Source organism: Hemitrygon akajei, chromosome 21 (assembly GCF_048418815.1).
Source record: "Hemitrygon akajei chromosome 21, sHemAka1.3, whole genome shotgun sequence".
NCBI lineage: Eukaryota > Metazoa > Chordata > Chondrichthyes > Myliobatiformes > Dasyatidae > Hemitrygon > Hemitrygon akajei.
In genome coordinates this window covers 54539492-54566656 of record NC_133144.1, presented here as the reverse complement: position 1 = coordinate 54566656, position 27165 = coordinate 54539492, and the positions used below count along the sequence as shown (strand labels likewise).

The 27165-nt window shown below is 43.2% G+C and overlaps 1 protein-coding gene across 16 annotated transcripts in view; it reads left to right on the top strand.

Moving 5' to 3' along the window:
• The window catches only part of kcnma1a (potassium large conductance calcium-activated channel, subfamily M, alpha member 1a), a 913789-nt gene that overhangs the window by 669833 nt on the left and 216791 nt on the right, over positions 1-27165 (top strand). For all 16 annotated transcript variants that reach the window (XM_073025436.1, XM_073025438.1, XM_073025437.1 and 13 more), the window contains one exon: positions 9243-9398. In XM_073025436.1, the coding sequence (XP_072881537.1) occupies positions 9243-9398 (156 nt within the window). The remainder of the gene's footprint in view (positions 1-9242; positions 9399-27165) is intronic.

The window sequence follows — 27165 nt, the reverse complement described above, 5'->3', positions numbered from 1 at the left end:
ACCAGATGTTGCTGAGGCATTTGGAATATTGGGTTCAGTCTTGGTCACCTAGCTGAGGAAATAAGTTATTAAACTGGAAAGACTGCAGAGAAGATTTACAAGATGTTTTCAGGGCTTGAGAGACTGAGTTGTGGAGAAAGGTTTTTTCCAAACTATATGTTACTATCAAAGGATTTTTTTTTTTTTAGGCATCCGTTAATCTCATGAGGCTATGCATTTGCGCTTTGGAAGGTTTCCAGGGCGCAGGCCTGGGCAGGGTTGTATGGGAGACTGGCAGTTGCCCAAGCTGCAAGCCTTCCCCTCTCCACGCCACCAATGCTGTCCAAGGGAAGGGCACTAGGACCCAAGCAGCTTGGCACCGGTGTCGTCGCAGAGCAATGTGTTGTTAAGTGCCTTGCTCAAGGACACAACGCGCTGCCTCAGCTGAGGCTCGAACCAGTGACTTTCAGATCACTAGTCTGATGCCTTATCCACTAGGCCACACGCCAACACAAAGGATATATGTCACCATATGCTGTAGAACCCTGAGATTCATTTTCTTGTGGGCATAAATCTGAATAAATATATAGAATAATAAGCATAACAGAATTAATGAAAGACCATCCAACTTGGACGGTCTACCAGAATACAGAAGACAACAAACTGTACAAATACAAAAAGAAAAAAAAATTAATAAGAATAAATAAGCAATATATCAAGAACATGAGATGAAGAGTCCTTGAAAGTGAGACCATTAGTTGTGGAAACATTTCAATGATAGGACAAGTGAAGTTATTCCCTTTGGTTCAAGAGCCTGATTGCTGAGGGGAAGTAACTGTTCCCAAACCTGGTGGTGTGAGACCTGAGGCTCCTGTACCTTCCTGGTGGCATACAGTGAGAGGAGAGCATTACCTGGGTGTAGGGGGTCCCTGATGATGGATGCTGTTTTCCTGCAAAAGCAGGCTAGTACTTTATTCATTAGAGCATAGGAGAATGGAGGGGCGATATTACAGAGGTGTATGAAATCACATGGAGTGGGTGAATGGTCACAGCCTTTTTTCCAGAGCTGGGGAATCAAGGGCTAGAAGACAGAGAATTAACATGAGAGGAGAGAAGGGGAACTTTTTCACCTAGATGGTGTTCTGCGTGAGGAATGAGCTACTGGAGGAAGTTGTTGAGGTAGGTATGTTAGTATAATTTAAAAGGCACTTGAGCAGGTATGTGGTTAGGAAATATTTATGGGTAAATGGGAAAAGTTCAGTCTGCATGGACGAGTTGGGCAGAAGGACTTATTTCCATGCTGTGTGACTCTGATTCTAGTAGTAAAATACTAAAGAATCTCTCTGGACAGGATAGGTGATATATAAATGCAAATATCTTTTTACTTGGACAAGCACTTTGAACACATCCATTCTACTCCCAGGGTGAATGATGAGGCAGGAGCTGCTGCTGCTCCCCCATGTGGTAATTGTTGGAATTGTAGAATGAAAATCTCACTCCCTCTCAGAAAGAAATAGTTGCTTTTCTCAAAAGCTAATGAAGATTGTTGCAACAATTCTGCAACAGACATAAGAAGTTTGAGTCCTGAATCCCACAGTCAGCATTAGAGACTCAAAAGCATTTTCAATAACAAAGACTGATTTGTTTTGTACAATATTTTGGAGTCGCGGCTCGTGGACAGGGAACCGCTCTCCTGTATCTGCTTTGTGGAGTCAGTTGTTCAGTCTTTGTGTCTTTCATCGCCCTTTGTGAGGAAAGGGACATTCTGCTCTGGGACCCTTATTATCTCAATCTGTCAATTGCAGTCTCCTGCTTTTTTTTTACAAAAATACACTTAAGAGATTGGCTTTATTTGTCACATGCATATTGAACCATATAGTGACTTGCATAACTCGTGTCCTAGATGTGCTCAGAGCAGCCAGCAGGTTGCTATGCTTCCGGTGCCAATGTAGCCCGTCCTCAACGTGCTAACTCTCGCCCTCATATCTTTTTGGAATGTGGGAGGAAACCGGAGCACCTGGCAGAAACCCATGTGGCCACAGACAGCGGCAAGAATTGAACCCTGATGTTACAGCTGGCACTGTAAGACGTTACGCAAACCGCGATGCTACTGCACCATCCATACTGAACCTCTCTGGAAGTCCAACGGGTTTTCGGATGTCAGACTCACCAATGCAGACCTCAGTTTAGTGTAGTTAGGGATGTTCACAAAAGCCAGTTATGTTGATATCCCATGAACAAGTAAACAAAGGGAGATGAAACAACTGCAATCAATTATCACTCAGTAAGTGAATCTGAAGTTGTTTTTGGCAGTGGGCAGTACAAACTGTTCAGGGAGAGTATTTCCCTTTTACACTCACAATATACACTCAGTGGCAATCTGCCTTCTCTACTTAAAAAGGTGGCTACCAAATGTATGTTCATAGTCTTCTGCTGCTGTAACTCATCCACTTCAAGGTTTGATGTGTTGTGCAGAAATGCTTTTCTGCACAGCATTCTTGTAATATGTAGTTAGTTGTGTTACTGCTGCCTTCTTGTCAGCTTGAACCAGTCCTGCGTTCTCCTCTGACCTCTCATTAACAAGGCATTTGTGACCACAGATTAGTTTTTTTTTCTGTTGCTTTTTGCATCATCCTCTGTGAATGCTTGAGACTGTAGTGTGTGAAAATTTCTGATCAAAGTTCAAAGTAAATTTATTATCAAAGTACGTATTCTGTATGTCACCATGTATAATTCATACGGGGCTTTCATAGTAGATACAAGAAACAATAGAATCAATGAAAGACTGCACCCAACAGATGGACAAACAACCAATGGGCAAAAGACAACAAACTGTGGAAAAACAAAAAAAAAGGAAAGAACAAATAATAATAATAATAATAATAATAAATAAATAAGCAATAAATATCAAATATGTGAGATGAATAATCCTTGAAAGTGAGTCCATAGGGTTGTGGGAAAAGCTCAGCAATGGGGTGAGTGAAGTTAACCCCTCTGGTTCAGGGGTAATAACTGTTCCTCAAACTGGTGATGTGACTGCTGAAGCTCCTGTACCTCCTTCCCAATGGCAACAGTGGGAAAAGAGCATGGACTGGATGGTGAGGGTATTTGGTGATGGACAGTGCTTTCCTGTGAAAGCACTCCCTGTAAATCTGCTCAGTGGTGGGGAGGGCTTTACCCATGTAGGACTGGGCTGTATCCACTACTTTTTGTAGGCTTTTCCATTCAAGGGCACGAGTATTTCCATATCAGGCTGTGATGCAGCCAGTCAATATATTCTCCACTGCCTATCTATAGAAGTTTGTCAAAGGTAATGTGCTGAATCTTCACAAGTTTCTCGGAAAGTAGAGAAGCTGCTGTACTTGCTTTGTAATGGCATTTGGGTGCTGCAGCCAAGACAGATCTTCTGAAATGATATCACCGAGGAATTTAAAGTTGCTGACCCCCTTCACCTGTGGTCCTCCGACGAGGACTGGCTCGTGGACCTCCAGTTCCCTCTTCCTGAAGTCAATAATCAGCTCCTTGGTCTTGCTGATTTTGAGTGAGAGGTTGTTGTTGCGGCACCACTCGGGCAGATTTTCAATGTCCCTTCTATATGTGATTCATCACCACCTTTAATTCAGGCAATGACAGTGGTGTTGTCAGCTAACTTAAATACATCATTGAAGTTGTACTTAGCTTCAGAGACATAAGTATTAAGCGAGTATAGCAGGGGGCTCAGCACACAGCCTTATGGAAATCATAGAGGAGATGTTGTTGCCATTCTGAACTGACTGGGGTCAGCAGTTGAGGAAATTGAGGATCCATTTGCACAAGGAGGTATTGAAGCTTATTGATTAGTTTTGAGGGGATGATAGTATTGCATGCTGAGCTGAAATCAGTGAAGAGGATCCTGGTATATGCATCTTTGCTGTCCAGATGTTTCATAGTCGAGTGAAAAGCCAGAAAAATGGCATCTGCTGTGGACCTGTTGTGACAGTAGGCAAATTGGAGTAGATCCAAGATGCCTCTCAGGTGGGAGTTGATATGTTCCACCAACCTCTCAAAGTACTTTATCACAGTGGATGTAAGTGCTACTGGATGATAATCATTGTGGCAGTTACCACATTCTTCTTAGACACCGGTGTAATTGAAGCCTGGTTGAAGCAGGCGGAAAGCTCAGACTGCTGAAGTGGGAGGTTAAAGATATCAGTGAACGCTCCAGCCAGCACAGGCCTTTAGTACTCGGCCGGATACCCCAGCTGGGCCGGGTGCTGTCCATAGCATCACCCTTCTGAAGGATGCTCTCATGTCAACCTCAGAGTCTGAAATCACAGGGTGACTGGGGACTGTGGAAGTTTGTGATGGTACCTCCATGTTTTGATGGCCAAAGTGAGCAGAAGAGGTATTGAGCTATGTCAGTTAGTTTCACTCTGTAGTAGGCGATAGCGTTCAAGCCCTGCCACAGTTGTCGAGCATACGTCAGAGATTCAAGTTTGCCCCGACTTGCCACTTTGCATGTGAGCTGGCTTTGTAGAGACCATACCTGGACCTCTTGTATTGGTCGCCAGACCTGAATGTCACTGATCAGGCAAACTGCAGATCTCATGGTTGATCCACGGCTTCTGTTTGGGCAAGACTCTGAATGATTTTGTGGGGACACACTCACTTAGAACTGTTTTTATAAAATCAGATCCTCTGATGAGAGTCCTTGAACATGGCCTAGTCCACTGACTCAAAGCAACCCCATTGCCACACCTCTGCTTCCCTTGACCATCTCTTTGTTGTCCTTACTTCTGGAGCCTTGCTCTTTAGCCTCTAACTGTATGCAGGTAGGAGGAAGACAGCCAAATCATTAGATTTGCCAAAATGCAATTTAGTAAGCATTCCTTATGGTCATATAGTAGTGGTCGAGTGTGTTGGGACCCCTGGTGCTGAATGTCATATGTTGATGGTAATCGGCCAGAGATCTCTTCAAACAAGCCTAATTGAAGTTCCCGACTATGATTTGAAATGCATTGGGTAGGCCATTTCTTGTTTGCTGATGGTGGCACTCAGTACCTCATGTGTCTGTTTAACAGCGACCTTTGATGCTACGTAAACTGCAGTCAGCATCACAGGAGAGAACTCTCTTGATAGGTAGAATGGTTGGGACTTAATCATTAGATGTTCCAGGTCAGTGGAACAAGTGTACAGCAAGCCCACCATAAAGAATTTATCATGATAGCCACCTTTTTCCTTCTCCGAATCAGCAGTCCAGTCCATTCTGTGTATCAAGAAGCGCTTGGGTCTGATTGCGGAATCTGATGAGTTTAGAGTGAGCCATGTCTGTGTGAACGCAGAGTGCAGCAATTCTCCTTTTCCCTCCTATACAGCAATCTTGACTTTAGTTCCTCAGCCTTGTTCTCCAGCGACTGTGCATTTTCTAACAAGATACTGGGTAGAGGAAGGTTCAAACCTTGGCGTTTCTCCCTCTCTTCCAGCCATTGTGCTGTTCCTTTATCTGCTAAAAGTGCCTTACCTGCATTCTTGAGAGTTATGTCTGCTGAGTCTTTCAGAAGATCATGGAATTGCTAATTCATTAAGATAGTTCAAAAGTATGTTACTTAAAGGGAAATCACAGGCTGAAGATGATATTGAAAGTAGTTCAGATGAAGTATACTTAGAAGTTTTGTCAGCTGCCTGCAAAACATCGCCAATTTTCACCAGTGTCATCTTGAGCTGGCGCTGGTGAAAAACGACCCTGTCTGGCATCAACAATCATTCCACAGTGGAAGTCACTTAGATCACATTTCTTCTCCGTTCTAATGTTTGGTTTGAATAACAACTGAACCCTTTCACCATGTATTTTATGCATTGTGTTGCTGCCACATGATTGGCTGATTGGTTATTTGCATTAACAAGTGGATGTACATTTAGATACTGTGCATACTGTGAAAAACAATGAAGAAATCTGCATTTATGCTAACCTTCACAGGTGGTTGAGAAAGCATTAACTGTTTCTCAAATGAATGCCAAGGAATCTTTTATGCCCTAGACGTGGCTTTGGTTAAATAGGGCAGCATAGTAGCATAACAGTTAATGCAAGCACATTACAGCACCAGCGATCACTGATGTGGGTTCTCCCCTGACTTGATCTGACACAAACAGCATATTTCCCTAAATGTTCCAATGTTTGTGTGACAAGTTCATCTTATAAGTAAACAGTTGATGCTTTACCCTTTAGTCCATAATGGGTAAAGCCGTCCCTACCATTGAGCACATCTACAATGGAGCATTTTCACAGGAAAACAGCATCAATCGTCAGGAATCCCACCACCCAGGACATGCTCTCTTCTTGCTGCTGCCATCAGGAAGAAAGTACAGGAGCCTCAGGACTCACACCACCAGTTATTACCCGTCAACTGTCAGGCTTTTGAATGAAAGGGGATAACTTCACTCAACTTAAACTCACTTTCAAGGATTCTTCATCTCATGTTCTCGATATTTATTACTTATTATTATTATTTCTTTCTTTTTGTATTTGCACAGTTTGATGATTTTTGCACACCGGTTGAATGTTCTGTTGGTGCAGTCTTTCATTGATTCTTTTATGATTATTATTCTATTATGGACTATTGAGTACACCAGCAAGAAAATGACTCTCAGCATTGTATATGTACTGTGATAATAAATTTATTTTGAACTTTCATCAGGACTGGAAAGGAAGGGGGAAGAAGCCAGGATAAGAAGACGGGAGGAGTGGTAGGAGTACAAGCTGGCAGGTGATAGGGGAGACCCGGTGAGGGATCACCAGAGGGAGGTGCAGTCAGTTAGACCGTGGTGAAGAAGGTTTTGAATGGGGCCAATGAGACTCCTCCTCGCCTCCTAATTCCACACAAGTGCCGCTCTGCTCGGGGTGCAGGTGAATCTCAGACTTTGTTGATTTGGCCTGCCATCCGATCATAAGCAGGACAGTTCATGTATCAGCAGGTTATTAGCTAATGGGCCATCTGCTGTATTGATTAAGTGCTTCCTCTGGATCCAGCTTTGGTATTGACCTCTGTGAAACTAAAATTTGGTGAAGGAACTCATGTAACTCTCCTTTTCCTGGTGACCATCCTATGTTTCTCTTTATCCCCTAACACCTTGAAAACTGTATTTGAAAGCTGATTTGTATTACATTTTAAAACCAGGAGTGAAAATTTACAAGGATGTTGACAGAACTTGAGGACCTAAGTTAGGGGAAGTTTGAGCAGGTTAGGATTTATTGCAGGGAAAGTAGAAGAATGATGAGTGCTCTTATAGAGATATACAAATTTATGAGGACTACAGATAGGGTAAAAATGTGCAGACCTTTCCCCCCTAAGGTTAGGTGAGACTAGAACTAGAGGTCATAGGTTTAGGGTGAAAGGTAAAATATTTAAGCGGAACCTAAGAGGGAACTTCATCACTCAGAGGGAGGAGCTTTTGTGGAACGAGCTGCCAGCAGAAGTGATGGATACAGGTTCAACTGCAACATTTAAGAGAAGTTTGGATAGGTACGTGGATGAGAGATATGGAGGGCAGTGGTCTGGGTGCCAGTAAATAGGACTAAGCACAGAATAGAAGTTTCTGTGCTGTGGAACTCTGTGGCTCTGTGAAACACTTGCCAAAGTCTGTGCATTTAAGCTTGTATGTAAAAGAAAGAATTGTTCTGCCCTTGACCTTGAGAGTGAGAATGAAAGTCGGCTGCTTACAAATATATCGTGGCTTGCCTCATCCATAGAGAAGAGCAGATGTTGTGGAGTGAATATGCAGAGAGAACATTTCCACTTGTGGCGAAGAGCATGAGCAGAGGGCAACCAGTAAATTCAACAGGGATTTTGGAATAAACTTCCCTGGCCAAAGAGTGTATGGAGTTCACCATTGCAGAGAATGATTGAGGTGAAAAGTGTGGATTCACAGTTATTTCAGATGCTGGACAAACGTATGGGTGAAAATGATGTAGAGGTTTATGCTGGTGGATCGAGATGAGGTAAGTGGCTCTAGTGGAGCAGGAATTCCAGCACGGAGCTTTTGGGCTGAGTGGCCCCGCAAAGGGTTGTAAACTCAGCCAGGCTCCATCATGGGCACTAACCTCCCCACCATCGAGGACATCTTTGTAAGGCGATGCCTCAGGAAGGTGGCATCGATCATTAAGGACCCTCACCATCCCCGACAAGCCCCCTTCTCATTGCTATCATGAAGGAGGAGGTACAGGAGCCTAAAGGCACACACTCATCACTCATAGAAACAGCTTCTTCCCCTCCACCATCAGATTTCTGAATGGACAGTGGAACATAAATACTACCTCACTTTTTTTCCCGCTTTTTTGCAGTATTTAGAGTCATAGAAAAGTACAGCACAGAAACAGGCCCTTTGGCCCATCTAGTCTGTGTCAAACCATTTAAACTACCTACTACCATTGACCTGCTCCAGGAACTCCCCCTCCATACCCCTACCATCCAAAATTTATTTAATGTTTAAATATACTTCTTATTACAGTTTATAATATATTTGTATGTAGAATACTGTACTGCTGCTGCATTTCATGACATATTTCATTGATAATAAACTAGATTCAGATTCTGTGCTATCTATTCCATGTGAGCCTACGGTATATAGAGATCCACCTCTCATTTCCCAGAACAGCAGGAAAGTGAGAAGGGGCTGAAACAAATACATAGGCAAACAACCATCTTAAAACATATCATCTGGTGAGATTTTTACTTCAGATGTAATTTCAGCTGCGGTTCAGCACGATTCCCTGTTCTCCTCCAGCCCCCTCTCCGAGCTGTTTTATTTTGCATGTTCTTTATTTAAAACGTCTGCACGGTGCGGCACTTCAAACCGAAGGAGACACCTGCAAAACGTCAGGCAACAAATAGCAGTGTTGACAGCCCAGACACAACCTGGCAAAGAGGCAAGTAAAACTGGTGTGTATTGGGCCTGTCACCAGTGCTCTCCATGGAAACTATCCAGCTGCTTGTAGTTCCTGAAGTTCATTACCGCACCGAAATGCCACACTGGCACTCCTGTGCAAACAATATAAAAACAAAACGAAGTGTTAAAGAGTGGCAAAATTGGAAAGGTAAGCGGGGCCCCAGGGGAGCGTGCTCAGAATGGGCAGCAGATGCGTGTACAGGCATGCACAATGTCACTCTTCAAAAACACTGAAGGTACCATTGTGTGAAACACTGCAGTTGACAAGATTTTGTGTTAAAAATACTTTGTGGCGGAGCGAGAGGGCAATTGAGTTAGTAACTTTTAATCTTTGCTTTCAGGCCCATCTGCTGAACATACCCAGCTGGAACTGGAGGGAGGGCGATGATGCAATTTGCCTCGCGGAACTGAAGCTGGGCTTCATAGCTCAGAGTTGCCTGGCTCCAGGCCTCTCTACGATGCTGGCCAACCTCTTCTCCATGAGGTCATTTGTCAAGGTATTGTGCTGTCTCTTCACATTAAGCCTGATGGAACATTCATGCAGCTTGTCAGCCTTCTGAACATATCTGGAAGGAGGAAAGAGAGAGAAATGGAAGAATCTCCCCTCATTCTTTATTTTTCTGAGCTCATTTACCACTGTTCCTTGTGCCTGTGCTGTTTGAAGTTCAAAGTAAATTTATCATCAAAGTACTTACTGTATATGTCACCATGTACTCTCCTGACACTCATTATTGTGTGGGCATTCATGGTAAATACAAAGAAACAGAATAGATTCAATGAAAACAAATACGGACATACTCACAAACTATAGAAGACAACAAATTGTGCAAATGCAGAAAAAAAAGTAATGATAATAATAAATAAATAAGCGTAAATGTCGTGAGCTTGAGCTGTAGCTTCCTTAGGGTTGTCCAGGGACTGTGGAATAGGTGCAGTGTCGGTGTGAGAGAAGTTATCCCCTCTGGTTCAAGAGCTTGAGGGGTAGTAACTGTTTCTGAACCTGCTGGTGTGGGACTTGATGCTCCTGCACCTCCTTCCTGATGGCAGCAGTGAGAAGAGAGCATGGCCTGGGTGGTGGGCGATGGAGCGTGTGCTTACAACAGATCTGGTGGCCTTTTCGTAGTTTTTATTTTAGTTGGTATTTGTGGATAGAGCATAGAACTGTACAACACACACACAATATGCTGGAGAGACGATGGTGCCTCCTGTAGATGCTGTCTGACCTGCTGACTCTACTTAGTGATACAGCACAGAGTAGACCATTCTGGCCTTCGAGCCATGCTGTCCAGCAACCCTCCTGCATTTTGTGTTGCTCTGGATTTCCCATATCTGCAGAACCTCATCTGACACAGAACAGCACATCATAGTACTGGCATTTGGCCCATGATATTGTGCTGACCTTTTAACCTACTTCAAATTTCAAAATAAATTTAATTTTGAAGTATGTATACGTCACCATAGCTTTAGTTTCTCACAGGTGTTCACAGTAGAACAAAAAAATATAATAGAATCAATCAAAAACACAAAGACAGACAAGCAAACAATGTGTAAATACAAAAAATACCAATTATAAATCGATAAATGATACTGAGGAAAATTAATTACAGAATCCTTGAAAGTGAGTCCATGAGTCGAGGAATCAGTTCAATGTTGAGATGAGTAAAGTTAACCATGCTGGTCCAGGAGCCTGATGGTTGAGGAGTAGGAACTGTTCCTGAAGCTGTGGAACCTAAGGCTCACTTTGGTGGCAAGAACAGGAAGGCAGATTACTATCTAAATGGAGTCAAGTTAGGAAAAGGGGAAGTACAACGAGATCTAGGTGTTCTTGTACATCAGTCAATGAAAGCAAGCATGTAGGTACAGCAGGCAGTGAAGAAAGCTAATGGCATGCTGGCTTTTATAACAAGAGGAATTGAGTATAGGAGTAAAGAGGTCCTTCTGCAGCTGTACAGGGTCCTGGTGAGACCCCACCTGGAGTATTGTGTGCAGTTTTGGTCTCCAAATTTGAGGAAGGACATTCTTGCTATTGAGGGAGTGCAGCGTAGGTTCACAAGATTAATTCCTGGAATGGCGGGACTGTCATATGTTGAAAGATTGGAGCGACTGGGCTTGTATACACTGGAATTTAGAAGGATGAGAGGGGATCTGATTGAAACATATAAGATTATTAAGGGATTGGACACATTGGAGGCAGGAAGCATGTTCCCGCTGATGGGTGAGTCCAGAACTAGAGGCCACAGCTTAAGAATAAGGGGTAGGCCATTTAGAACAGAGATGCAGAAAAACTTTTTCACCCAGAGAGTGGTGGATATGTGGAATGCTCTGCCCCAGAAGGCAGTGGAGGCCAAGTCTCTGGATGCATTTAAGAGAGAGTTAGATAGAGCTCTTATAGATAGCGGGGTCAAGGAATATGGGGAGAGGGCAGGAACGGGGTACTGATTGTGTATGATCAGCCATGATCACAGTGAATGGCGGTGCTGGCTAGAAGGGCCGAATGGCCTACTCCTGCACCTACTGTCTATTGTCTATTGCTCCTTTACCTCCTTCCTGATAGTAGCTTTGAGAAGAGAGAATAGCCTGGTTGGTGGGGTCCTTGATGATGGACGTTGCTTTCTTGTGGGAGTGCTGCTTGTAGCTGTGCTCAATTATGCCAAGATTAATCTAATCCTTCCTTCCCCATATAGCCCTCCACTTTCCTTTCATCTATGTCCCTAAGAGTCTCTTAAATGACCGTAATGTATCTGCCTCTATCACCACCATGTATTTGGATCTTTCTCCTCTTTCATACATGGAATAATGAGTAGTTCTGAGGTGAGACTCAGATGGATTATTCGATCATACTCTGGACAGAACCAATTGCCCAGCGACCAGGACAAGAGTCAACATCTGTAGTACATCCTCCAGAGCCTCGCTGACTCTCGGAAGGAATGCTTTTCCAGCCTTCCTTTTCCAGGATTCCGGCAGCAGGCAAGACTGCGTGGTGTATGGTTGACAGTTCTCTGGTAAGTGGAGATGTTTCCTCATTCTTAGCAAGCACACCCTGGTGCCGTGGAAACCTCTGACACATCTCACTGTAGGTTTCGATGTACATGTGATAAATACGGCTAAGCACAGTGAATAAACTCATGAGAGGCACAGACAGGCTCTTTTCCCCAGCGTGGAAATGTCAAGTACAAGAGGGCACAGCTAAAAAGTAAGAAGAGGGAAATCTAAAGGTGATTTACAAGGCCGTTTTCTTACACAGGAGGTGGTAGGTGCTGGGGAAGTGGTGAAAGCAGATGACATTCCCAATGTTTAAGAGGCGTTCAGATAAACAGGGAATTAAGGAAAATAGATCATGTGTAGTTTAAATTGACATCATGGTCAGCACACACATTGTGGGCTGAAGGGCCTGTTCCTGTACTGTACTGTTCTGTGTTCTATGTGGGCTCTCACTGGCAATACCAGCATTTAATGCACCTCCCTAATTACTCCTGAGCTGAGGAGGCAGTTAAGACACAGCCAAGTTAGTGGATTTCATGTCACACACAGGCTGGGCTAGGAGGAAAGATATCTGCTGCTGAAGGACACTAATGAACTGGATGGGTTCATAAAACAATCCATTTGTTTCGTGGTCACTGCTATGGGACCGCACACTCCCCAAAATTCCAGACTGAGGTAAGGATGTGAACTTAAATTCCCCAACTCCCCTGGTGAAATTTAAACTCATCTGTCCAGATCATTATTCTGCCTAGACCTTGTAACTTCAAACTTCTGGCTGTTAATTCAGTCACTTAGCCATCGTGCAGCAGCACTGCACTGTAATGAGGTGCTCAACTGATTGTCTTTGTACGCGCCTGCTGAGGTGGCTGACGTTCTCACCTATTGTCTACATGCTCTTCGACAGCAGAATGTCTGTACCTCACCCTGCCTTAGGTCCTCCCTGGCGCACGGCTCTCTCCGTGAAAAGGTTTAGACCCTTACTTCAGAGATAAGCATTACCTTTATTTGTCACATGTACATCCAGACTCACAGTGGAGTGGGCTATTTACATCATTGACCAACGCAGTCCGAGAATGCACTAGGGACAGCCCACCTATGTCGCCACGTTTCCGTGCCAACATCACATGCCCACAACTCCCTAACCCTAACTCGCATGTCTTCTGGAAACCGGAGAACCCGGAGAACTTGCAAACTCTTTACAGAGCGGCTGGAATTGAACCCTGGTTGCGGGAGCTGCAAAGCCTCACAGTTACCACTATGGTACTGTGCCGCCCCTTGCTGTAGCAGACCACTTCCCAGTCTAGTGCTCGCCATTCTCCTACAGGGAGGATACCATGCCTCGGGAGAGGATTCAGGGGAGATTTGTGAGGATGAGATCAGGGCAGAGAACGTGGTTAAATACAGAGACTGGATTGTCTAGAATTGGAGACGGGAAGTTGATTTACATAAGGTTATAAAATTATGTGAAGCTCGCGCAGGACAGAGTGAGCTCGGGAGAGTTTGATAACTGGCAAACTTAGCTTGAAGTTAACTGGCAGAAAGACTGGAGATGGGGTTGGGAAGAAAATATTCAAAGGGTGGTGGAAGGAAGCTTTGAAAGCAGTCACTGTGATGATTATGGATGCTCTGGTTATTATCTTTCTAATTTAGGAATGGTTTCCACAGATTGGAAGGTAACAAATGTGATTCACTATTGACAAAACGAGTAAGAGCGTAAGGATGTTATATAATACAGTGTACCCACACATTGTGGCCATTCAGATAATAAAAATTTGTCCTTGGGGAATTATAAATCACTAGCAAAATCTTTACCCTCCCCTTCCCCCCCCCCCCCCCCACACTTTCTGCAAGGATCACTCCCTCTGCAATTCCCTCGTCCATTCGTCCCTCCCCACTAATTTCCCTCCCGGCACTTTTCCCTGCAAGTGGCCTAAATCCTATACTTGCCCTACATCTCATCCCTCACCTCGATTCAGAACCTCAAACAGTCCTTCCAGGTGAAGTAACACTTCACATGTGAATCTGCTGTGGTTGCCGATTGTGTCCGGTGCTCCCAATGTGACCTCCTCTGCATTGGTGAGACTGGTTGTGAATTAGAGGACCGCTTCGTCGAGCTCCTCCGCTCCATCCGCCACAAGCGGAACTTCCCGATGGCCAAACATTTTAATTCTGATTCCCATTCCTGTTCCGACATGTCAGTCCATGACCTCCTCTTCTGCCAAGGTGAGGCCACCCTCAGAGTGGAGGAGAAACACCTTGTATTCTGTCTGGGTGGCCTCCAGCCAGGTGGTTTGAATATTGATTTCTCCTTTCAGTAAAAAAAATTCCCCCTCCACCTTCATCTATTCCCCACTCTGACCTTTAACCTCATCTCACCTGCTTATTATTTCCCCAAGAGTCCCCTTCGCCTTCCCTTTCTCTGATGGTCCACCTTTCTCTCCTGACAGATTCATTCTTCTCCAGCCCTTTTCCACCCACTTGGCTTTACCTATCACCTTCCAGCTGGCCCCCTTCCCAAACCGCACCCCCTGACCTTTTTATTCTGGCATCTTCTCCCTTCCTTCTCAGTCTGTTTATTCATTTCCATAGATGCTGCCTGACCTGAGGAGTCGCTTCAGCATTTTGTGTACGTGTTGCTTAAAACTTTTGAAATCTGGAATGAAAATACAATCTTACTGAATTTATTTACGTGAGGAAAAAATAATGTGAAAGAAACAATGAAACTTTTCAGATTTTGTTAAGAGTGCATGTTACCATATAGGTGATTTTCTAGGATTATATTCCTCTTAATAGCCAAATGGTCTAATTCTGTTCCTATGTCTTATGGTCTTATGAACTCTCTGCCTGAAAGGGTGGCGGGGTTAGAAACCTTTATCACAGTTAAAGTGATGGAGAAAACATGAGAAACCTTTTCTTCAGGTCTCTAGACCAGGAGCTGGGAAGTGGGATGAGCCTAAATTTTACTTTAGGCTGGGTTGAACACAATGAGCCAAACAGCTTTCTGTGCCATTCATTTCTCTGGTCCTCCACAGACCAGCATTGTGTGCTGTATAGCTGTGGGATAACTGTTGGATGGAGCCCAGTGTATGGTTCACAACTTTGTCCAAAATTGTGGAATGTAATAGAAGCAAAGTGTTTAACCTGAAGGGAGCTTCTCAGATTTACTGTGGGGAGAGCTGTTCCTCACTCTCGTCTCTCTCGCTACAGCTTGTGTGCACATGTTCAGTGTTGTAAAAATATTCAGTCACACTTTACAGAGGTATTAGCAAATGAGGTTTGACACCCAGCTACCAGATAGATAACCAGAGGGCCAGTCATAAGGAAGTGTCTTAAAAAGGAGAAGGAAGAAATGGAAGATTTTGTGGCCAGGAAGCTGAATTGGAACAATGAAGATCAGGGCAGTATAAGAATTTGAAAAGTTCGGGTATCTGGGAAACTTGTACAGCTGAAGAAAGATGGGGAGATGGAGAGGGAGTGGGAACAAACGTATCCTAAAACATGAGCATGGGTGTCCTGCAAGAGTACTATAAACACTAAGCCTGGAGATAGCAAATACCTGGCAAGCAGAATTATAAACCAGTTTATAAAGAACATACTTGTGACTCTGCAGGGCACTCAGAGGAAATCTTTCCCTTGTGTGTTTTGTAGTTTGGATTTTTGTGTAGTGAAATTTTATAAGACCTGTCTTCCTCCAACTGTTCATGACCGAGTGATGCAATTTATGTGGAGATGTGGATGGACTCCTTACCTCTGGTCAGTGTTCCAGAATTCAGGAAAGTGTTTGGACCTGCCGAACTCTTCCTGCAAACGGTTAAAAGTGCCAGCAGCTGCCTTGACCAAGAGCTTGATTTGCATTTTAGGAAGATAGAACAGACCTTACCCATTAAGTTGGACCTTAAACAGTATGATTCATTTTGACTGCCTGCTCTATTATTCATTTTAAACCAAACACAAACCAGAATCGTCTGATTTATTCGTTCAGTTACCACAATATTCATATGGAACCTTTTAATTTCATTTAGCATTTGGCATCAAATGAAAAAGACTTTGACTTCCAATGTACATCTTAAAGTTCAGCATACAGTTATGTAAAAAAAAATCTTTACTAAACAATGACTAATAATTTCAACAGGATTTGCCTGTCAGGTTTGAGCCAGAATAATTATGCGTGTCTACTTTCTCAGGACCAATGCATCTTAACATCGTGGACTGTTGGTTTGAAATGCAGATCTTCAAAACATTTCAAATTGTGTTTGATGTTCCATGTGTTAAGCAAATTGGATTTAGAATTAGATGATATTTGAATGCAAGTGTTTTCTCTGAAGACCCATCAACCCTTGCACATATTTGTACATACTGTACATCTCAAACCTGATTTATTTCTTCCACGTGTGGATTCATATTAAGTTAATGGAAAATGAGACTGGGGTTTTAATGGTGATGCCTGTAGAGAGCTATCATGGCAGAGAAAGAGGCCATTTGGCCCATTAAACCCATGCCAGTTCTCTGTGGAGCAACTCAGTCTGTCCCTTCCTCAGTGTCTCAGCAAGATTATTTCCCTCAAATGCAGATCAACTTCATTGTGACATCACACACTGACTTTACTTCCACAGATCTGGCTGATGGCAAGATAATCTTCACTGGTTCCATAAAATGTTGCTCATCACAAATGTGCTCACAGTTATGAGTGAATATTTGAATAAAAATGAACTTGCACCCCTACATTCAGAACGTAAATGGAAAATACTGGAAACAAATTCACAAGTCAGACAGAATTTACACTCAGTGGCCATTTTCTTAGGTACACCTGGACACCTGCTCGTTAATGCAAATATCTGATCAGCCAGTCACGTGGCAGCAACTTGATGCATCAAAAGACATGGTCAAGAGGTTCGGTTGTTCAGACTAAACATCAGAATAGGAAAGAAATGTGATCTCAGTAACTTCGACAGTGCAATGATCGTAGGTGCTAGATGGGGCAGATTGAGTGTCTCAGAAACTGCTGATGTCCTGGGATTTTTAAGCACTACAGTCTCTGGAGCAAGGGTTCCCAACATTTTTTATGCCATGGACTCCTACCATTAATCGAGGGGTCCATGGATCCCAGGTTGGGAACTCCTGCTCTGCAGTTTACAGAGAATGGTACAAAAAAACCCAGAAAAAATCCAGTGAGTGGCAGTTTGGTGGGTGAAAACTCCTTATTTATGAGAGAGATCAGAGAAAAATGGGTAGACTGGTTCAAACTGACAGAAAGGTGACGGTAATTAAAATAACCTCGCTTTACAACAGTGGTGTGCAGAAGAGCATCTCTGAATGCACAACACGTTGAACCTTGAAGTGGATAGGCTACAGCAGCAGAAGATCACAAACATACACTCAGTGGTACCTTTTGAGGTATAGGAGGTACCTGATAAAGTGGCCATTGAGTAATTGTAGTGAGTAATAGTCAACATTTTGGTGGGCATTTGAACTTATCCTGCTGTCTTGGCTGACAGATTTCATTATTGAAGAGCCAGAAGTTTTTAATATACACAAAACCTGTCAATTTTGGTGGTGAATGTCTGTCAAAGACCAGCAAATCAGCGACTAGCATGTGAATTTCCCAGTGGAATTTAAATTCAGTTAATAATCTGGAATTTGAAAGAAAATGATGACTGGACCTGCCAGATTATCACAAAAGATCATCTCATTCACTAATGTCTTTCTGGAAAGGAAATCAGCTTTTCCTATCTGATCTGGCTGCCATCAGACTCCAGACATACAGCCCTTTGCTTAATTCCTTATCAGACTAGCAATGTCCTTAGCTGTACAATAATTACTATGTTTAATCAGAGCGTCGGAGCGTCCATTGGAATATTTTTTTACACTCTCTACTCTTTAAGGCAGCACAGTGACAAAGCTGGTGGCTGCCTTACAGACCCAGTGATCCAGCTTCAATCCTGATCTCCGCTTCTGTCTGCGCAGAGTTTGCGTGTCCTACCTGGGGCCACATGGGTTTCCTCTTACATTCCAAAGACAATTGGGATGGTGGGTTAATTGGCTACTGTGAAAGATGCCTAGCATGTTGGTGGATGGTGGACTGTTCAATGAGTAGATGGGAAGAGGAGAAATGATCAAAAATAGGATTAGTTTGGATTGAACTGAGAACACTGTGCTTGATGGCTGGCCTTAGTGGGATGAACAGCCTGTATCAATGCTGTATAACTTTAGTTGGGGAAAAGGGTGGACATTTGTTGCACAGTTGACAGGGTTTTTAAGAAGATGTACATTGTGTTGGACTTCCATTAGTCAGGGAATTAAGTTCAAGAGCTGTGAGGTAATGTTGCAGCTCTATCAAATTCTGGTTAGACCACATTTCGAGTATTGTGCTCAGTTCTGGTTGCCTCATACAGAAAGAGAATCAGGTTAAATATCTGGCATATGTCATGAACTTTGGTGTTTTGTGCATCAATATATTGCAATACATTATAATAAAAGCTATAAATTATAATAAGAAATATATATAAAAAAATGAAACAAGTAGTGCAAAAAGAGTGAAAAAAGAAAAAAAACAGTAAGGTATTGTACATGGGTTTGTCGACCATTCAGAAATCTGATGGTGGAGGGCAAGAAGCAGTTCCTAAACTGTTGAGTCTGTGTCTTCAGGATCCTGTACCTCCTCCTTGATGGTAGCAATAAGAAGAGAGCATGTCCTGGTTGATGGGGATGCTGCCTTTTTGGGGTATTGCCTTTTGAAGATGTCCTCATTGCTGGGGAGGCTAGAGTCCATGATGAAGCTGACTGTGTTTGCAACTTTCTGCATCTTTTTATGATCCTGTGCAGTAGCCCCTCCATACCAGATGGCAATGCAGCCAGGAAGGATGTGGAAGCTTTATGTGGTTGTGGAAGCATGTGCAGAGGAGATTTATCAGGATGCTGCCTGAAGTGGAGAGCAGGTTGAGTGAGCAAGGGCATTTCTCTTTGGAGCAAAGGAGGATGATAGGTGACTTGATAAGATGATGAGGCATAGAGTTGACAGCCAGCACCTTATTCTTAGGGTGAAAATGGCTAATACATGATGGCTTAATTTTAAGGTGATTGGAGGAAAGTATAGGGGAGATGTCAGGGGTAGGTTTTTTTTTACATGGTGCATGGTGGGTGCATGGAATACACTGCCGGGGTGATAATAGAGACAGATACATTAGGGGCACTTAAGAGACTCCCAGATAGGCACATGGATGAAATAAAAATGGAGGACTATGTGTGGAAGAAGGGCCTGTACTGTGCTGTACAATTCAATGTTCTATGTATAAGAAAAGAATAAGCAGACTGAACCTATGCTGCATGGATAGACCCTAAAACTTCATGAAATCGGGTCAAGCGTAGAATTTCTGATTACCACCCACCCTCCCCCTATCAACTGTCAGCAGAGTGCTTCTCTCTGTCAAAGAAGAACAGGGAATAATAATCGGAATGTGGACTTCAATGTCCATCACCGAGAAGGACTTGGTAGCACCACTATTAACTCAGCCTTTCAAGAAATGAGGCAATTTACTGCCTGATGTGTGTGTGTATGCGTGAGAGAGAGAAAAACAGAGAGTCAGTGAGCAAACTGTCGCAAAGGATAAGCCTACTTGATCTTGTCCTCACCAGTCTACATATGCTGGATGGATCTAACTTCTGTTCTCTGAGAATCATCACCTTGTCGTGGTGAAGAAGCTTGAGTTCCTGAGACCCCGAGAGCGATGCTGTTCGGAGTTTATCTATCTGGCGCTTAGCTCTTGGTAGAATCACCCATGGTGGTAAGGTCAAGGAGGAGGAAGAGGAAGTTCCAGACAAACAGCAATCCAACCAAGACCTCAGTGGTGGAGCTGGTGGAAGATAATGACACATCTCAATGGCGGTGAAGGCGGAGGAAGGCTTTAGCAGTGAAGGGTGTCCAGTCGTCTTGCGTTCCATTCCACTGAAACTTGACCCTGATCTGTCAAGGGCTGTGTGATGGCTGCCTGTGCCTCAGCCTCCCCACATTAAACAAAGTCGCACACAGACATTCTCCATTACAGGAGTCCATCCCAACATCCCGGTTATGTGGATCATGGATCAGACTCTACAGCCACTTGAGGACCCACCACCAGGCAACCCCTTTGGAGAACATCATACTCAACTCAAATTAATGCACTATGACAACTATCCCAACTGTCCATGATGGCTTTGGTAGAAATGACCACAGGATTGTAGGTTCCAAGTCCACTAAGGACACCATCAATATGTTATGCTGCACAGTGTTAGAACAATTCTGACAGTTCAATTCCAAGCGTCCGTGAAGCCCAAAGACCCATCAGCAGTGACAGAAAAGTACTCCACTACAGTCTATAATCTCTTGCTGCGGCCATCCCTCAGTCTCTACCAATGCTGTTGAGGCTAGGGGGTCAACCCTGGTCCAAGGAGGAATGCAGGAGGGGCACCAGGTGAACTTAAAAACTGGCACCAAACTGGTGAAGCAGCAGTGCAATTCTGTAATAAAAGCAGCAAGCAATGGGAAGAGCTGAGCTTTCCTGTCACTGCAGATCAAATCAAAACTCTGCAGTTGTGTTACATCAAGTGATGAAAGATGACAGAATTGAACCGCCAATGGGTGGCACTGGAAAGTGCTATTTCATCCACTACACTACCGTTCCATTTAGTGGAGAAGCACATCAAGATACAGTGCATCACTGTTTTATAAATTTGATTTACCTTATTATTTATAAAGACAAAATCCACAGAAATTATGCTAAATGGCTAGTAATATAGAATTTGAAATATCTCAAAAGATTGTGGGAATCTTCTGGACGAGTGGTTCCCAACCTGGGGTGCACAGACCCTTCAGTAAGTGGTGCGGGTCTATGGCATAAAAAAGGTTGGGAATTCCCGTTTCAGACAATTCCCGTTCCAGGGCTTCCTGCCAGCATTGTGACGAGAGGTCCATGTTTGACCTGATTCCAAGCTTATGTGAATCTCTAGGTGTCAACTGACTATAGAGTACTACAAACCAATAGCTGGAGGAACTCAAAAAGGAGAGCAGTGTCTGTGAGGAGGAAAGGAGTTATAGAGTCATGCAACACAGAGAATGGCCCTTTGGCCCAACTGCTCATTGCCAACCAACATTTCCATCTATGCTAGTTCCATTATATAATGTTTGACCCATCTCCCTCAAACCCTTTCTTATCTATGTATCTGTACAGGTACCTTTAAATGGTGTTAATTTACCTGCCTCAACCACTTCCTCTGGCTTCCATATACCTATCACCCTATGTGTGAAGAAGTTCCCTTCAGGTCCCTACTAAAGCACTCTGCTCTCACCTTAAACCTGTGCCCTCTAGTTCTCGATTCCCCAGCCGTAGGAAAAAGACTGAAAATGCCAACAGTATCTCCCACCCCCTCTGCCCACACTACAGATGCTGCTTGATCTTCTGAGTTTTTGTAGCATATTGTTTGCTTATCCGAATTCCAGCATCTCCACATCTGCAGTTCCTTGTACCTCCCATAAAGTGTTGATACATTCTAATACAGAGACCAAGTTTATTGTGTGGAGATAGCATCACACAACAATGCATAGTGTGCCCAAACACCAAGTGGTTGAAAAACCTGTCAGCTGTCAAACCTTAGAGCATATTCAATTATTTCTGATAATTAGAAGCATGTAAAAATTTATACCATTGTGGTTTAAATTGCAATTTAAAGTATGTACAAAAACTGAACAAAATATGAAATAATTTAAATATTTATAAACACTTAAATACTTATGTTAATTCAACTATACAGAGAGAGCTTGTTGAGCAGGTTGGGACTCTATTCATCGAAGTACAGGAGACTGGCAGTGATCTGGCTGCTGCCATCAGGAAGGAGGTACACTCTACCAGGTTTGGGAGCAATTATTACCCTTCAATCATCATGCTCCTGAACTGGCATAGTTAACGTCACGCTCCTCAGTGCTGAACTCATTCCACCACCAATAAACTCACTTTCAAGGACTCTTCAACTCAAGCTCTCAGTATTGTTTATTTACGTATTTATTCATTATCTTTTTATTTGCGCAGTTTATCTTGCACATTGGTTGCTTATCAGTTTTTGTGTGTGGTGTTTCATTGATTCTATTGCATTTCTTTGTTTTACTGTGAGTGCCTGCAAAAAAATGAACCTCGGGGTGGTATACGGTAATAAATTGATCGTCAATTTGCTGTGATCTTTGATCTTATGGAAGTATATAAAATCATGGGGTGCCTGCAAGCATCTTTTTTTCTCAAGGTTGGGGAAATCGACAACTTGAGGATAGAGATTTAAGGTGAGAGTTGAGAAGAACCTGAGGGGCAACTTATTCACCCAAAAGTTTGCTCAGCTTGTGAATGAGCTGGTGGAGGAAGTGGTCGAGGCAGGTACATTAACAACATTTCAAAGGTAATTGGAAAGGTTTACAGGAGGCATTCCCAACCCTTTTATGCTGTGGACCCTACCATTAACCAAGGGGTCTGTGGACCCCTGGTTAGGATCCCTGCTTTAGAGGGATATGGGACAAACACAGGCAAATGGGACTAGTTTGGGTGGGAATCCAAATTGAGCCTGTTTCCACACTGTATGACTCCATGTCTTCACCATGGAGAAACCCACACGGTCCTGGAGAGGACCTACAAACTCCTTACAGGCAGCGGCGGGGATTGAACCTGGGTCACTGGTACTGTAAAGCATTGTGCTAACCATTACACTACCAAGCCACCCTAACTGAAAATGTGTCAAAAAATCAAGCAGCTTGTAACAGTAAGGAAGACGTAGTGGACCATGAGATAGCATGAATGCACTGACTTTGAATTTAAAAAAAGAACAGTCTGTCACTAATTTGCCATTATTTTGTAGGGAGGGGTAACGTGTAAAGCCTTCCCTCTTGAGTTGCTTTCATATATACTGACATATCCTCCATTTCATTTGTTGTCATGTCATTAGGCACAGAAGTGGTTGGAGGTTTAATTTTATCGGCCAGCACAATGTACAGCACACATTTCCCGTTTCTGATAATTGTGATTGCAAAGGCATTTTGGAGACTTGTATTGACCTCCAAGCATTACCAAAATAAATCTATTGCTTTTTTGGAGCATTCTGCAGCAATTTACCATCTGTGTCCAAACATCCATCAGCAGTAGAATTAATGATTTCTTTCATCTACAACAAAGCGGCTACAAGAGAAATTTGTGTGTCTCGTTATGACTGATTGATGTGGTGCGCGCTCAACTGTGTAACATGAGAGGTTTTTTTTGTTGGTAACTCGATTACTTTTTGCAACAGATTAGTCTGAGGTATTCATTCTGAATACGTGCCACATTCTAGGTTAGAAAGTGAGATGGATTTAAAGAATACCATATACCCTGCACTGAATTTTCCAGGCACTCTGCATTATATCCTGGTGGTGTGATGTCTTTGGTAAACATGTAATGTATGATGATGGCTTTTTTATTTTATTTATTTATTTCATTTAGACATACAGCACAGTAACAGGCCCGTCCAGCTCAACACCCTCCATTGCCCAATTACATCCATGTGATCAATTAACCTATTAAATCGCATGTCTTTGGAATGTGGGAGAAAATCAGAGCACCTGGATGAAACACACATAGTTACAAGGAGAACATTCAAACTCCTTACAGGTAGCGGTGGAATTAAACCCAGGTCGCTGATGCTGTATGCTACTGTGCCAACATCTAAAGTACATCCAAAATCAACCAGGCTAAATGAGAGAGGTTGGACAGGCTAGGACTATAATCCTTGGAGTGCTGCAGACTGAGGGGTGATCTTACAGAGATGTATAAGTCATGAGGGACGTAGGTAGAATGAATGTGCAGTCTTTTTCCCAGGGTTGGGAAATCAAGAACAAGAGAGCATTGTTTTAAGGTGAGAGGGAAATGATTTAATTGGAACTTATGGGCCAACCTTTTGACATAGCAGGTTTATAAAAGGGCTTGAGAGAGTAAACCCCAGGCAGTTATGTCCCAGAGCTGAAGAACCTTGCAATCCGCAAGGTATAATGTCAGCAGAGTTGGGGTTGGTGTTTGGAGGAAGAGGAGTTTAGGCCGAAGTGAGGGAGGGATGCCTTCACTGTCATTCCTTGGAATTGTCTTCTCCCCAGGACTATGGGTGTTGAGTTGATGAATATACTTAGATGGAGGTTAGTTATTGGCTATGAGGCAGATGAGGATAAAGGTGGCAAGGAAATGTTATAGAGTTATATAAGCCCCTTGACACACCATGTTGTGACTGACATGGTGGGCTGAGATGTGAACCAAAGGTCACTGCGACCTGACTGGATAGCAGACCAGAGGGAATATAGACTGTTATTTCCTTATCTTCTGTCTAGGTGCAATGTGCCTAGAATAGTTTGTAATGTGAAATTTTACTTACACTGAATGATTTAACACTTGTCACTTGTACCTAAACAAGTTGTTATATGTGTGTTAACTTTTGTTTAATTGCTGGAACACCAACTTGATTCTAATTTTTCACTGTCACAGAGCTCTGGTCATGAATCAGTTAATTATAAGACTCTGGGAGTGCTTTGTTAACATGAATGAAGTAATTAGTTTAGGTAAGGTTTCACATCATTTCAAAACATACATACATCATACCTGTCACCAAGTTGAGAATAGACTTTATATTTTTTTTTCCAAAGTGTATTTGATAATTTACTGTTGTCCGCTGGCCTTTAATCGGTATAACAGAGTCTCCAGGGCCTCGGCTTTTAACAGGCCCAGTTGTGCAGGCCAAAGCTTTTAGGGATTAGGGGAATAATAAAACTTCCTCTATTGGCTATAGGAACAGCGAACCTGTCTGGGAATTAAAGAGTTGGACTCTATCCATCGCCTTTATTAATCACAGCTGCTGTTTGTTTACTCATGTTCTGCTGAAATAACTAATCACCTGGTGATCCGTTGATGAAAAATGATTTGTTTTAATCAAAATCTCATTCGAGGGTTAAGAAAACCTGAAAATGATCAATCACTTGGTTCCATGTTGTCACTCAAGAATTTGGTGTGAAGGGAGTTTATGGAGCATTTCGGAGTTCAAGTGCTGATTTCATCTTTCAAAATTAAGTCTGAAAATAAATGGTGCATATTAAACACAGAGTTGATAAAGTGCCAGAAACACACTGACAAATCACTAAATTATGTGTGCACCTTGAAGTATTTTCATACATCTCTAGATGTAATTTTGCACTAAATACAGCCTTAGGAATAGAGCTGAGTCCCTGTGTAAAGGAATGTTGAGCCAGTACTTACACAGGCTAGCTATAGAAAACACGTGCAAATTATTAAAAACTCTAAAGTATATTTGGACTTCGCTCAAGTAGTTCTCTTTCCCCAGCACATTAATCTGCTCATAAATCTAGCCAATCTGAGGAGAATTTAAATGTCAGTAAAGCCAGAAGGTGTTTTTGCCCCGACTCATGGTTTGGATATTTGCAGGCCGCACTTTCAGTTCAGCTCTACAGATCTCTTGCTGCCTCTGTGCCTAATGCTTCTGACTTTGATTCTGTTCCACAGCTGATTGATTTACTGCCGAATGCCTCGGCTACAACCTCAAAAATCAACATCATAAATTACGGTTAATCTGGCATCTCTTCCTGAATAGCTGGGACTCCCAAGGCACCAGTTCATCCCCCACACGTGTTGTTCATTCTTTTTCACAAAGACACACAGACTTCACATTTTCTTTCTTCCAGTTTGTTTTGGTTTCATTCTAATGGAGAAAACTCCCTTCATTTCATTTGAAAATGATAGGCTGATGAACAAAACCAACATTTCACTCAGCGGGAAAGATGCAAATCTCATCTTCTTTAAAGTCCTTTCATTTCCCATGCTTCGTAAGTGGAAACTTTCTCTCTCTCCCTCTCTCTCTCTCTCTCCCCCCCCCCTCCCCCCACTTCAATCTTTGCTCAAACGTAATCTTTCACTCCCTGGGTTTTGGATTCCATGCTTTTGTTTTAATGTCCAATTTGTCTGACTTGCTTCTAGAACGACAAGCAAGCGGACGATTGGCAGAGTTGGTGCCACGTCACCTTTTCAGTTCCAAGGGAGTGAGCTTCTTTTCTCAGCACATGTGGCCTCACTGGATGAACCAACATTTATTATCTTCCCCAAGTTAGAGGGCAGCGAAAATGGATCTGGATTCACTTATAGACCAGTCCTTATAAGGATGGTAGATTTCCTTCACTGAAGAACATTAGTAAACCAAGTGCAATAGTCTGGCAGTTTCATTGTCATCACATTCCAATATTTCTTTAGTTGCTTCATATTCACATCTCCATGTCAAACACACCTACCCTCTAGCTCTGTTAATACTCAGGAAATGCCGTAGTTCTCTCAAATCCTGCCAGGGAGTTCTTGGTGGGTAGTGATATTTAAATTTCACACTGAGAGGACAAGGCTGCCCTGAGAAACACCCTTCCTTCCCACCAGCAAAAGTCTTCCGAGCCGGTTGGAGCTGCCAAGACTTAAGTGATACAGTGGTTAGTCTATTGTTATTACAGCGTTGGCAGTCCGGGTTCAGTTCCACCACCATCTGTAAGGAGTTTGTTCGTTGTCCCTGTGACTGCATGGGTTTCCTCTGGATGCTCCTATCTTCTTCCACATTCCAAAGCCGTACAGGTTAGGTTAAAGTGTCACAGGGGTGCAATTGGGCAGCACGGACTTGCTGGAGCAGAAGGGACTGTTACCATACTGAATCTCTAAAGCCGGGGTCCGTAGACCCCCGCTTAATGGAATTGGTCCATGGTGTAACAAGGTTGAGAATCCCTGCTCTAAATAAAAGTGCAGACCTCTGTCACACAGAGAGCTCATGCCTGAACTATGAGAGAAGAAGCCGCCCACAGAGTCACTACAAGGAGACAATGGCAAACTGCTGGCAAGCTGTGGAAATGAGTCATTATGTGGGAATGCCTCCTGATGCCACATTCTGACAGCCGAGGCAGTTTAGTGGAGGAATGCTGCTGGGTATAGAATGTGCCTACAGCTCCAGCACATCGAGCTGTGTCCTTCTGCTCGCTCTGTGGCTGGAATCCAATGATTGATTGGGTTCCCTTTGCAAGTGGAGCCTGGGAAGGGCTTCTGACCCAGTGACTCATCGAACCCTGATGTAGCACGAGGCAATGTTCTTGGAGCTGTTTCTTCTTCAAGGAGGAAGCTGAACTGGGCTTATGCAGTCACAGGAGCAACATACACGGAGGTGCTCCGCAGGGCAGTCAGTATCCATGAAGGACAATGGACAGTCGAGAGTTAAAAT